This window comes from Crassostrea angulata, chromosome 6 (assembly GCF_025612915.1).
Source record: "Crassostrea angulata isolate pt1a10 chromosome 6, ASM2561291v2, whole genome shotgun sequence".
NCBI classification, from domain to species: Eukaryota; Metazoa; Mollusca; class Bivalvia; order Ostreida; family Ostreidae; genus Magallana; species Magallana angulata.
Window position 1 is genome coordinate 18,470,730 of NC_069116.1, and position 14,271 is coordinate 18,485,000.

The window sequence follows — 14,271 nt, forward strand, 5'->3', positions numbered from 1 at the left end:
GTGAAAAGGTGACGTGATAAGTTGAAAGAGTAAGATAGATAGAAGGATGAAGTTGTGAATGTGAGAGCGTTAACTGGTGATAAGTCGAAATAGTGAGAGGTTGAGCTAGTGAAAAGGAGAAGATGTGAAGGGTTGAGGTTGTTAAACGATTTAATAATGAGAAGTTGAATTAGCATAAGTGTGAGATTGTAAGAAGGAAGAGATTGTGAAAGGTTGAGGTGATAAGAGGGGAAAACTGTGATTAGTTGAAACAGTGACAATGTGAGATAATTAGAAAGATTAGATAATAAAAGGGTGGGATGAAAAGAGTAAAATTTGTGAGAAGTTTTTTAAAATACTGTAAGGGTTAGATAATGAGAAGCAAGAGGTGGTAAGAAGCAAAATAAGGAGAAAAATGAGAATTTGAAAGGGTGAGATGACAATGGTAAGATGGTTAGAAGGATGAGATGGTAAGATAGTGAGAAGGTTGGAAAGTTGGAATGGTTAGAAGGGTGGAATTTTGAGAAAGGTGAAAAGGATGGGATGTTCAGATGGTGAAAAGGGTGGATTTTTTTTGGATGGTGAGAAGGGTGGAAAAAGTGGTACAGTTATAGGGTGGAATGTTGAGATGGTGAAAAGTGTTAGTTGTTGAGATGGTGAGAAGAGTTGGATGGTGATATAGTGAGAAGGATGTGATGGTAAAATAGTTAGAAGTTGGGAAGGTGAGATGGTAAGAGTTTGAGATGGATAGAGTGTTGAATGATAAGATGATAAGAAGGGTTGTATTTTGAGATGGTTAGATTGTGGGATGATGGGATGGTAAAAAGGTGGGATGTGAGATGGTGAAAGTGTTGGTTGGTGAGATAGTGAAAAGGGTTGGATGGTGAGGTGGTGAGAAGAGTAAGATGTTGAGTTCAGGAGAATGGTGGGATAGTGAGACTATGAGAGGGGTGGGATAGTGAGATGGTTTGAGGGTGAGATGGTTTGAGGGTGAGATGGTGAGATGGATAAATGGTGGGATGTTGAGATGGTGAGAAGGATGAGAAGCGTGAGATGGTGATATGGATAGAGGGTGGGAAGTTGAGATGGTGAAAAGGTGAGATGGTGGGATGGTGAGAAGTGTTGGTTGGTGATATGGTAAAATGGTTAGTTGCTGAGATATTAAGAAGTTTGGGATGGTGAGATGGTTAAAGGGCAAAATTGTGTGATGGTTAGATGATAAGATTGTGAGAAAGGCAAGATGGTGAGTTGGATAGAGTGTGGGATGTTGATGTGGTGAAAAGGTGAGATGATGGGCTGGTGAGAAGTGTTGGTTGGTGAGGTGGTGAAAAGTATTAGATGGTGGGATATTGAGAAGTTTGGGATGGTGAGATTGTTAGATCACCGGGGGTGTTGAGATGGTAAGAAGGGTGAGATGGTGAGAAGTTTGGTATTGTGAAATGATGAAATGGGTGGGATAGTGAGATAATGAGAAGGTGAGATGGTTAAAGGGGGAAATTGTGAGATAAAGAGATAATGAGAAGGTAAGATGGTGAGATGGTTAGAGGGGGGATAGTGACAAGGGTAAATATTGAGATGGTGAGATGGGTGGGATGGTAAGATGGTTAGAGGGTGGGATGTTGGATTGGTGAGAAGAGTGAGATGGTGAGAAGTGTTAAATGGTGAGATGAAGAGAATGGAAGGATAGTGAGATGTTAAGAGAGTGAGATAGTGAGAAGGGCGAGATGGTTAGATTGTGGGATGTTAAGATGGTGAAAAGGTGGGATTGTGAGAAGTGTTGGTTAGTGAGGTGGTGACAAAACATTGGATGGTAGGATATTGAGAAGTTTGGGATGGTGAGATAGTGAGATGGTGGGAAGTGTGAAACTGTGAGAAGTGTGGGATTGTGAGATGATGAGAAAGTGGGGTAGTGAGATAATGAGAAGGTTAGGATGGTAAGATGGTTAAAGGGTGAAATTGTGAGATGGTGTTAAGGGTGGGAGGGTGAGATGGTTAGAGGGTCGGTTAGTGGGATGTGAGAAGGGTGAGATTGTGGGATAGTAAGAAGGGTGGGATTGTGAGAAGGTGGAATTGTAAGATGGTTAGAGGGTTGGGTAGTTAGATGGTGAGAAGGATGGGGTGGTGAGAGGGGAGGAATGGTGAAATGATGAGAAGGGTAAGACGGTGAGAGAAAGACAGTGAGAAGGATGGGATGGTTTATTAAATAAAAAAAAAGGCATTGGTGGTAACAATGAAATAAAGCGATTTAACTTGAAAATGTCTAAGCACCATCACTATCCAAAGTTGTAATGAAACAAGTTTAAATAAAAAGGCGATGAATTATGATGGAACATATCTGTGATTAGTAGTATATTTGATTTAGAAAAGTATTTTAATAATGCATGCCAGCTTGTATTAGAAAACAAATTGAAATTTATTTACACGTATTTATTTATATGGGTTAAATTATCTTATTGAATAGTTCAGGAACGGGCCTTCAAAAGAATTGGGGAAGGGCTTAGTAAGTGAATGGTCTTTGGTGTGCAAGCCCTCGTCGAGGTGAGAACAACGCTGGAGCTTTTGGTGGTATCCATATGCAGATGCGAGCTGAATTGGGCGGCGGAAAGCATTTCTATTATATTTGTTTATTCGGTTTATCGTGTTCTATTTACATTGTCCTTTTCTGACATACTTTCATTTTGCAATAAGTATAATTGTCACCACTATACATATAATTCTTACGTATATATATTAATTATTCATTTAAAAACGGCATAAAAAAGTATCATCAAATGAATATAATTGGCTAAAAAATCTTCTTTAAAAAAATCCATGCCAACTTGTGTTAAAAACGTGTTAAAAACTTGTATTATATTTATCGTATGCTTATATACCCAATACACGGGAATAACTTATTTAATTTCCAGGTTTATTTTTGTTTTTGCAGAGTCTCGAGTTTTGGTTCATCGAGAACCTTAGAAGCTCTGAGTACCCACGTCAGATGTAGTCTAAAATATTGGTTTGTAGATTAAATATTTATTGATTCAAAAAATTCGTTGACCATGCATTTTTTGTGGATTTTTTCTTTCAAAAGCGATTCCGCGCTGAAATAGTCAATTAGCTCTAAACAAATCAAGAGAGGTCATAACATCTGTACCCAATATATGGAGAATCGCTAAATTATTCAAGAAGGTCTATGCATGGCGAAGTAGATATTTGGCCGAAAGAATAAAATAAATCGTTGCTATATAAATGCATTTTTTATCATCTCTAGTCTCCTATTTCAATACATGCAATTGGAATTTTTCGTGGAATGATATATATTGAGTGATCGTATTTGATCCAAAATAAAAATCATGCATGTGTCCATAAATATAAAACTTACAAATTTTATAACTACAACTTATCATAAAGTGCCCAATTGTTAAATTATACGTACAGTACAAGGGTAGATTATGCTATATTAATTTTTTTTAACTGAAGATGTTGAAGATGATTAAAACCATGCAAATTGATAATGTGATTCCTAGAAACGTCTGTATCATTGGTTTTAATTAGATGTTTCAACAAATATTGTCCACCTTTCTTTATCGTAATCTTGTTATAATGATGTTGATGACGACAGCAATGCGACATGTTCGTGGCATTATATAATTGCACACCTATGTACGGAAAATCCCCCAGCTTCGTGCGTTAGCGGCAATAAATAAAATAAGATTTTTTAAGCAGCACACTTGTTATTTGCAAAAAATAAATAAATAATAATCTAAAATAATAATTTATCGTATTTTCATCGATAACTCATCAAATGTATCATGATAATCATATGATATTAATCATAAACTGAAACAAATAGATTAAATGCAATGATTTACGAGAGGCATTTTGAATTATTTATGTGAAATATTTTTTAAGTTTTTCTTCAAACGTAAAATAAAAACTATATAAATTCGCACTGTTGTTATTAACAATTAAATCAAACGCAATTAATTAAAAGACAGATGTTGAATTTAAAAAGTTATTGAAGTCTCAATTAAATTGTTCAATGTAACACTCAGGGGCTACTACTTCAATTAATGCGATTTAAGTTCCATTCGACAAACCCCTTAGTATTTTATCTACACTCAAACGAGTTTATCTTCTATTAACTTCCACATAAGTGATTAACAAAATGCTGAATTAGCAGTATAAGATAAATTATGGAGAGAAAGAACGAAAAGAAAATTTATAAAAGCGTGATTTAAAATTTTTAGAGGAAAAATTCCAATATCATTAACCTGTCAATGGGTTGGTAATCTGGGCGGATCTTGTTTTTCTTCAGGTGTAAATCAATAATCGGATAATTCAAGAGCTAAAGTTATGATATAATCGAGTAAAAGATAAATAAGTCAATATTTATCGTGTATCTAAATCACATGTTTGTTTAATCTTTCCTTGACATTCCGATGCTACATTATTTCGGTGTAGCGGACCGCGGAGGAAAATATGAATCAATTGAGTTGTTCGGCCATATTGTATTTGTTCCGCCATTAGAAAGAGTGGCTGTGTTTTGACTTAACTTCGATATGGATTCCTGTTTGTGGTATGTGTGATCTGAGCTCAGTTGTCGATTGTTCGTCAACTATAGACTCTTCCATGTCAATTAATGAAGATGACTTGTGTCTCATGACGAGGATATTCCGATGGAGGGCGATCAAAGAAAACAACAGCGCTACACAAAACGCCGCGAAAGAGTGCACAATAAGTTAGACCCGGACGGGGGTAAGGATGAAATGGACAGCTCTCCCTCACGGTCGGATGGCGACAAACCCAGGGCCAAACCGCCCCGTCGTCGAAGGAACCGATCCCATTCGCATGATGAGGATATTATTGATGGATTTGCAATCCTAAGTTTTAAATCTTTAGAAGATTTAGTAAGTTTTGTTCGACTATACGATTTATTTATTTGATTTCATCGACTTGTAGACCTTTTATATGCCAACCTAAATCTCCATACATATCTTTCTTTGGTATGAATACTTTGTTTTGTTTTTCGATGTCTTGATTTATGGCTTGAACCAACAGATGCCCGAAGAATGAAGATGTAATTTAATCCGAGATGCCTCTGACCATTATTCATGCTGTTGGTCCCACCCAAGGAATATGTTCTATATTGGCGAACGTGCCATATGATCACGCATTCTTTTCCTCACAAAATGTAGTGAGAATGAAATGTTAAACATAACAAGAACGAACCCTTTCAATGGATAATACTAAATACATGTCCTGACTTTCACAATCAGCTGATTAGCTCAGTCTGTGCTGATTAATTATCCTGTGAATTGAGCCACTACAAGCATAGAGTGGATCAATTAGTTCAAACTGTCAGATTGTTTCTCCCTAGTCTGTCAGTGTAAATGACCAGTGAATGCAATGAACAAGGTGCAATAATTTTCTGTTATTCCTTTGTAGTAGAGAATTATTTGATCTGTTAAAAATTTAACAACTGAAGAAAACTAAAAGAAAAATATTCACTCCGTTTTTGTTGTTGTTGAATTGTATATAAATTTAGTACTACATTGAATTCATTCAGAAAAAGTATTGATGAAGCAAGCATTTTAATTATTATGTCACACCTACCAATTTATTTTAAAGTGTTACCCGTTATTTTGACATGATTAAGGCCATTTTTATATGGATTTGTGTGAATGTTATTTAAAGGGTCTTTGGTTGGGATACATAATATACATAGTTATCAGTTAATACCCCAACCCACCCTACTCCCTTATTCAGATGATTATGTCTAGATAGTAGATATCATAAATCATAAACTTGTTTTAGGACATTTGTCATCATTTTTAGATGAAATGATATCTCTGATGTTGTCAGAGATGACGTATTGATGTTTTAGAAATCTAGCATGTGACCATGTCTAATATTCAATTCTCTGTGAAGTCAATCTTCCCTGATTGCACAGAAACAGTTCATAACCATCAACCATGGGTTTCCTCTTTCATGACGATCTGAAGTGCAGAATTCAAGTACATTTGCAGCTTTAGATTGTAGAATATATATGGACAGGGATAGCATTTTGTGATCTGTCTGATAAGCAGCAATACAACTTCAAATGACAATAGCTGTTCTGTTAGTTTTTTTGTGTGAATGCTTTTTTCCCCCAGATTTCTTTTACTTGCTGCCAATGCAACTATGATAATTCACAGTCGGGGCAGGAATACTTGAAGTTAATTGATTTATGCATGCATGTTATGTCAACCCCACACTACAGCTCCAAACAAAGGAAAAGTCAAAACAAGTTTTGATCATTTGTGCTTTTGTTTTAGAACAACTTGATGAAACCCTCCAAAGCCATTGAACTGAAAAACCAAAAGAACGATTTTGTTAAAAGAAAGAAAAAGAAGCCGAGAATAAAGGTAACGTCAATATTTCTGATTGCATGCCGATTCAAAGGCTGTTACATGACAAAGCACTGATCTTACTCCTAAGGACTAGAGACCCGATCTGTCAGAATTTAACCTTCAAAACAAACATGGGATTTTGTCACAACATCTGACAAATGCAAGATTTAAGCATTGTTAAACATGAAATGAAAGATCAGTTTTTGAAAATCAATTGTTAACAGGTGACAAATGCAGTTGGCATGTTTTGAATTAGGAACATGTGTTTTGCGTTATTAGATTTCTCTTTTGAATTGGGGGTAGAATTTGCTACATTCCTAGAAAGAAAATATTTAATGATCAGGAGAAGGTAGTTATTGACACAAATTTCACTGTAATTTTTTGGTGAAGTGGATATGGCGTTGAGATTGTGTTTGATTAGGAATACTTATACAATGGAAGAGCCAGTTAACTTGTGACTCAAGTCGATTCATGTTGGAATATGTGTCATTCAATAAATGCTGTGAAAATTTTTAACAGGGTCAAGGTTTTTTAAAACCATTCCAGCAATACCAATTTATTATCCCCCTACCAATATTTCTCCTCTGAGTCATTAACTTTTTTTTATCTGATTGTCACTATAATAAATGACATGCAAAGTAGTAACACAAATATGTTTTCTCGCATATTTTCCCATCACCGGGATTCACCATGCAAATATGTGGATATTTTCACACCAAAACACGTGTAATTTCATTTGTGTATTTTTTCAATCATCTGTGCTTGACACACAATCGCCATGCTCTCTCTTTAGCCTCTTTTTTAAAGAGATCTGGATAAGATCAGAGGTTGTTTGCACTAAGGAGTGACACTGGTAGGGAGAAATAGCCCAGGTCAGGGGGTGGCTTATTAAAAGGAAGAGATGAATTAGTCAGCTCAATAGTGGTTGTCAGAAAGAAAGAGAGAGTAGGGTTCCACCTAGACATGCATCAGAGGCCGTCAGGCGGCTCTCATGCAATGTATTAGATGGCAGGCTATAGAGGAAGTCTTGGCAGCTACTAAGGTCTATATTATAGAATTTAAATGCAGCTAGAACACTTGGGGGATTTGATCTTGTAGGAGTATTCATGCTGAAGAAGTCAATCTTGTAACTTTCTTTTTGCGAGGATGTTCCACTTCGTTACTCCCATGTAAAATCGGCTCTGATGTTAAAATTGCTTTCAAGATAGCTGGTTTTGCACATAATGCAGATACCTTAGAACAGTATCTAAGAATAAATGATAGACGCTGTAGGCTTTTCTTGAAACTGTGCACTATGGAATTGAAATGTGTGCCCTATGGTATCTCAGTCATTAACTTGCAAGGATTTAGATTCAGAGTTCCTCGTTTGTATTCAGTCTGTCTGCCGTTATTGTCGACATAGACCAGCTCTACTTTTAAATCGTATAAAATCATTATTCATTATCGCCAGGGCTAGTATGATACATTATTTTTTGTATCGATGATATTTGTGTTAGGATATGATATATATATGACAATAATTTCCTTTCAATGAAATAGTTTGTTTTCTATAATAGAAAATACTTTTGTACTCAATTTATTTAAACTTGAAGCATTAAAAGATACAACTCTATGCTGTCATTGACATGGTTTACATTTTGATTGCACCCTACTCTCAGGACCTAATTAAAGTTTATGAAATTAAGTTCTCGTCGGATAATATTTCACATTTTATGGAAATTAAAGCATATACAATAACAAAAAAAGAAGAGAATTGAATTTTTTGTATCAATATTTATATATGTATGAATTGATACACATATCATATGCTGCATATTATATCGATATTTTGATATATATTTGGCATTATTTGCTCCCAGCCCTTATGATAGCATCAAAAATGCATAATCCTTTGGCTCTCATATATTTCAGTGATTTTGTCAATAAAAAGTTTATTGGCTATCATATCTTTCAGCAATGAGTGAGTTATTGAATTAAAAAAGTGTTAAGGTCATAAATTTACAATGACCCAATAAAATGAACTATCAATTGATATTAAATATTTAAACAAACCACCAGTAGTTTCATCTCCATTTCAGTGTGTGTTTTTCCCCAGTAATAAAGGTTCATATATTATTATGTTAGGACATCATTGAGGTTTAGTATAGCAGCTTACCATCAGATAGTTTCAGTATGCATTGATGTACCCTATAAGCCCTGGGGGAGATCGTTTTGTGGAGAAATGAGAGTGTTTTGCCATAATATGTTTGTTAAGGTATATTTTATCAACATGCGCTCAGATTTAAATATTAATGATTTCATAGAAGATAAAAAATGACATGAGCAAGGGAGCTCTATTGTTTCAAAGTGAAGATCTATTGATTTTAGTTCAAAAGTCTCGGCTGCAAATATTCCAGATTGAGAATGGAAATATATTTTCTGAGAGTGAGTGATTTTTTATTATTAAAGGAGAACTTGAGGCTTTTAAATTGAGCAAGTTTTATAGATATTTGTCATGGATTATAGTCATGCAATCTTAATGTTCCAAATACACTTATATGAAATCAATTAAACTGACTTGAAGCAATGAATTAATTTCATTAAATAGGGGCATTCATAACAAGTATTTCAAATTATGTATATGTATTGATCATTTAAAAGTGAACTGTATATATGTGTGTTAAAACCTAATGTCATTCATTTGTAGTCTTTTGATTTGAAAGAAAAAAAATTGTGATCTTTTAAGATGAATTATTATTTTTTGAAGAAAAATGGTCATTAATGCCATAGATTTTGAATAAACCTAATATATTTAATTGCTTAAAAATTCATGTATGCATACACTTGTAAGTGACTTTTTTCATGTCATCCATACATAGCTCAAAAAGATTCCACAATTTTTTTTTTCAATTTACAAGCAAGTGTGTGTTCCGCCTATCATCACTGATTAAGTGGAGAACCCGTATGTAAATCTTCATCAAGGGAAAACCATAATTTACTTCCATATTTCACCATAATTCACTTCCATATTTCACTGAATCTATTAGCAAGAGAATTTTTTACCTGTTAATGTATTCATATTAATACAGATTTTTATATCCTAGCCCTGTTTTGTGCCTGTCACACATGTTAGATAAGCACTAGTCAGGGTAGCTTATTGATGGTGTTTGATGATGTGTGTTAAATCTATGCAATTGATCTAGTTAAGTGATGCACTGAAAAGGTGTTTTTATATTCTGGGCTGGATGAGGATTCCAATAGTTATTAGTGGAGGCTGATCAAATTGATAAAGCGCAGCAGGAAATTTTAAACAGATTGGTCTTTGTCAGCAGCAGGTAAAATGCTGAAATGCAACACACCACCTCCATCAAACATTGTTTATTTATTTCAAGGTGTGTACATTTGATATCCCTTAAACCACCATTGGCTGTTTGAGACTAACCAATCTCAAAAACTGTAGACCACATTTTATGAATTTAATGACCAAACTTGAAATGTTGTGGATATCAGAGCCATTCAAATTTTATAAAAAAGCTATTTTTTAAAAGTACTGTGTCATGTTAACCTCCTGATTTTAACACCTGTACAGGTAGTATCATTTTGTTGCGACCTGATAAGGGTAGATAAGAAATGGGTCTTGCAATCTTAGAAGGCTATCAGTCTGAATCGTTATTGACAGGAGTATGTTTTTACAAAGTTGGAAGGATTTGGTACTGAATGTTTATAACACAACACTATAGTTTCTTGCAAGGGATTACCCCTTCCATAAAAACAACAGACACCTGCTATGTCTTTATTAGAGTAAGACAACAAGAATTGGATGCCAGGTTGTTTTCATTGTAGTTTTATAATTAGGTGCAATTTTATACAATATGCCTGAACCCGGTAGATTTTATGGAGGATGAAGAATGCCTTAGAGGCCTGCAGCTTTTGTGTATAGCTCTGTATAGCTACTGACCAGTTCTATAATACTCCTAAACCTCATCAATTTCAGGGTGATTGGCACAGACTGCCATGGATATTAGGGGGCTAAACTTGAGTCTATGGGGTTTTAAGAGATTTCTAAGGAAACTTCAGCTGTCACTGTGATGAAACAAGAATTGGGAGCCGATAAACAAAAAACTGGCAAAAAGAGGGGAGTGCAGAGAGGAATAGAAGCTTTTTACTGTTTAGGAAGGAGAAATTTTATTAGTTATTGTTAAGATAATCCATCTTAAAGTTTTTGCTTTGGTGTATCAGGTGCTCCATTGTTTTTATGTTGCTTTCCTTTCGCTGTTGAAATTAATTAGATTTTCTCATGTGAACCTGGCAAGGAAACGTATCATGTTACTTAAAGCTTGAAAGTTCTAAGATACTAGTTCTAATAGTAGGCTGAAATGATGAAGTGAACATGGAAATTATTAGAGAACTAATGAAATCTGAAATAACAAACAAGACTCATTAACAAGATGAGCCCATGTATCACTGGAATAAGGTTAAGATATTCATGTAAAGTGACATAATATGAAGCCAATCAAGTCGGGGAATTTGACAGGATTGCATTGTTCAACTTCCTTAGTTTCTCCTTGTGGCAAGTTGTACAATTTTTATACAGCATCAAGTGTGATACTCAAAATTAGGTGGGATTGAAGGGGAAAAAATAGAGACTAAATCTGGCCTGCATGTTTCTGATTGGCAGACACGGCTCCATTTCCTTTTTGTGTAGATCTGTGTAGAGACACTGGTTTGTTTGAATTGCAAGCCAGCAGATATTATGCAACAACCACAGTCATTGGAAAGTCAAAAGACTTTCTAAAACAGGCTTAAAAAAAATCAATAAATCTTTAAAGAGATCACTGCTGATTACGGAATGTTTGATGAGATGTAGTAATTGTTAGCAGCCCATTCAGACTCTACACACAGAGAGACCCTGAATCTCTGATGGTGGTCTCCCAGTAGCAATTAATTCATTTTTCAAACATCTATAAAATTTAAAAGAGTTGTAGTTCTTGATACTGAGGCACTCTTTATACACAATGAAAGTATGAAAGGAGTGTAATTTCAGAGGCATCAGTGGTATATGGCTTGAAAAATAACCCTTGTGTCATGATTGCAATTGCAAAATGCTCTCTGCTTATCATGAATATTTCTTTTGTTAATTGTGGTTGGGAAAAGAAATTGACACTTGTAATTCATTGCTATTTATTTCATGTTTCACCGCAGTTCTTTTCTATAATTAATGATCTGTTCCTGTACAAGTGCAATTCATACTTGTATATGTAACCTATGATGTAATTCTGAATTCCACAGAAAGATGTATCATTTTTGCTTGACGGTATTTAGTATCAGTAAATTAACATCAAATTACATCAAGTTCTACTTATAATTTGTTAAAGTAAACTGTTGAATGATAATTTCAAGGCGCGTAAAACCCCCTGCTGTCATAGAAGATTAAAATTCAAAATTATCATTAATTGTCAAAAAATAAATCCTACAGTGTGTATCTGTAGAATAAAAATGCAGTATATGAATGAAACTTGTGTATCGCAGAAACTCTTAATTATATCCCAAAATATGGCAGTCAGCTCTTGAATTAATGAAACAATTATTCTTTGAAATTCTCCCAAAAGCTTGCTTGTCAGTGTCAGATAAATAAAGGTTGCATGTCACCGTTAGTACAAGCTGTTTGTCACACCAACCACTCTGGAACACAAACTACACAGAGTTTATGAAATACCTAATGCAAGTGGTCATGACCTTTGCTATTTTCTCTACCTTTTTTAGGGGGGTTTCCTTGATTGCTTTGTAAGTGTTTAAGTTTCACAGACGTCTTCCATGAAAAAACAGTTTGCATGTATACCTTCTAGTTAGTTTACTGCCGAAAGATTTCCATACCTGTTGAATAGGTAAGAACATCTTCTTCTGTGTTGTGCTGGCATTGAAAAAACTGTGGGTTAAACAAAACTAAATGTGGCTTAAGTACTAGACTACTGGAGTTTTACATACAATCCTTTTTTATTCCTTGACATCAATACATTGATTTTTCTGTCCCATAAGTAATCCCAGAGATTTATAAAAACCATGCATTTTCGCTTGGTAGTGGCAGAGAAATTGACCTGGTGCTCGGTTTAGCCCAGGATTTGGTATGTTTGTGCTCATTCGCAGATTGAAATGATGTGTAATTCTTCCATCTCTTGGCTTGGACAAAGTAGGATAGGAATTCTAAGCCATCTTGAATCTGATAAATGTCTCTCCTTCTTAGTAATCTTTTCCAATACTACCAATTTAGACTAGGGAGGGGTGTACTGCATCAAATGTGTTTGTCAACAGATTTCCGTTGAATTAAGTGAAGGTTTCGTGCTAATTACAAAAAGAATTTTTCCCTCTACCTTTGTGGTTGATGTGTTTGTCGGAGTGAGTTCTTTTACTGTTTCAACAACACGATATTTTGGTAGCTGGAAGACTGTCAGGAGCTTCAGTAGGCTTCGTGTTCCTCTTAGAGTGCGTGAAAGTGTTCGCAACACTCATCAACCGAGACAATTAGAACTTAGTGCTGTTTCTTATATACACGTACCAGGATAAAAATACTGACAAATTTTTTGTTCGCTTCTTAAAGTGGAATTGTCATCCTTGAATTTCTGTAAGTAGATTGATTAATGACTGTGTTGCATTTCACTGACTTCCGCAAAAAATGATTTAAATGATGGATGAAAGTCGGAAACGGTTTATTTCAGGTGAATTTATTCATTCTTTTATTTTTTAGAGGTGAAAGATGTTAATTAAATGATCCATTATTATTATAGTAAATGTATTCATTCAGAGGTCATGAAAGCGGGTCATGCTTAAGTACAAGCTTAAATTTATTTAATGAGTAACACATTGTGTCAGGTTGTACGAGAATTTGAAGTGAAGTTAAAGAATTGTTTTTTTTTTTTTTTTATGTTCATTCTCTTCTATTATCAATTTTTGTGCAATACTTGAATAGAGTTATTTTACTCAAAATTATTAAGAGTATGTGTTGTAAAAATTTATAACTTGTGAGATGAATATTGCATGAATGATTTTAATGGTCAAATAATTCATGGAAATACTGCATATGAAAACCAACAACAAAATCCAGCAAATACACGGTCCTGATATGATGTCATCTACAATGTAGAGTTGATAATGCCAATTTGCATACATATAAACAAGACAGAACTATTCTCCCATGTTGCCAGTGTTATGTAGCCATTTCTGTCAGTCCTGATATTGCTGTAGAGGATATTAGTCCTCTCTAAGGATTAGCTCAGCAGAGCTAGATAAAATCAACCCTTACTCTTTTTTGATCCCTTGCTAGTTTCTTTGAAACAGTTGTGAACCAATGGCATCAATATTCATCAGCAGCTTGTTAGAATTTTTCCCAGATTTTTTTCCCCCAAGATGCAATCAAATGAGTATTTTTTGCTTGTTGTTATTCTTTTGGAGACTTATTCGAATCCAAATGTTTGATTAGATTCTAGATAGTGCGAAGAGGAAGTGATGAGAATTATTTAGTGAAAACATGCTTTATAAGATTGCACTGCCTCTTTAAAGTGTATCCAGATTTTAAGTTTTTTTAAAGCAACTTTAACACGGCATATTCTTTTTCGATAGTTAACACATGCTCCTGAAATCTTATCTTCATTTTCTTGATTACCCATCAAGACGGATGCCAAAAAACACAAATGGTCAAATAAACAAAGCATGTAAGAATGACAATATAAACCCTTCACAGTGTCTTTGATGATGAAAATAAAAAAATTGCTTCCTCTAACAGCTTTTCAATGACATGCTGAATGGGATGTAGACCTCATCAGTAGGCTTCCAAATCTGTCAGAAGCCATAAAAACTCGGCTATCTCTCTGTGGCTGATCAGGATTCTGAGCGGGGCTGTATAATTGTGATTTGTGCTGGTGATATGTTCAGGATAAATCAATTG

At 34.7% G+C, this 14,271-nt stretch overlaps 1 protein-coding gene across 3 annotated transcripts in view; it reads left to right on the forward strand.

Moving 5' to 3' along the window:
* The first annotated feature begins 4,457 nt into the window (after window positions 1–4,457).
* Window positions 4,458–14,271, forward strand: part of LOC128187108 (autism susceptibility gene 2 protein-like) — a 31,529-nt gene continuing 21,715 nt past the window's right edge. For all 3 annotated transcript variants that reach the window (XM_052857287.1, XM_052857288.1, XM_052857289.1), the window contains exons 1-2: window positions 4,458–4,871; window positions 6,279–6,368. In XM_052857287.1, coding sequence (XP_052713247.1) covers window positions 4,641–4,871; window positions 6,279–6,368 — 321 coding nt within the window. In that variant the 5' untranslated portion in view covers window positions 4,458–4,640. The remainder of the gene's footprint in view (window positions 4,872–6,278; window positions 6,369–14,271) is intronic.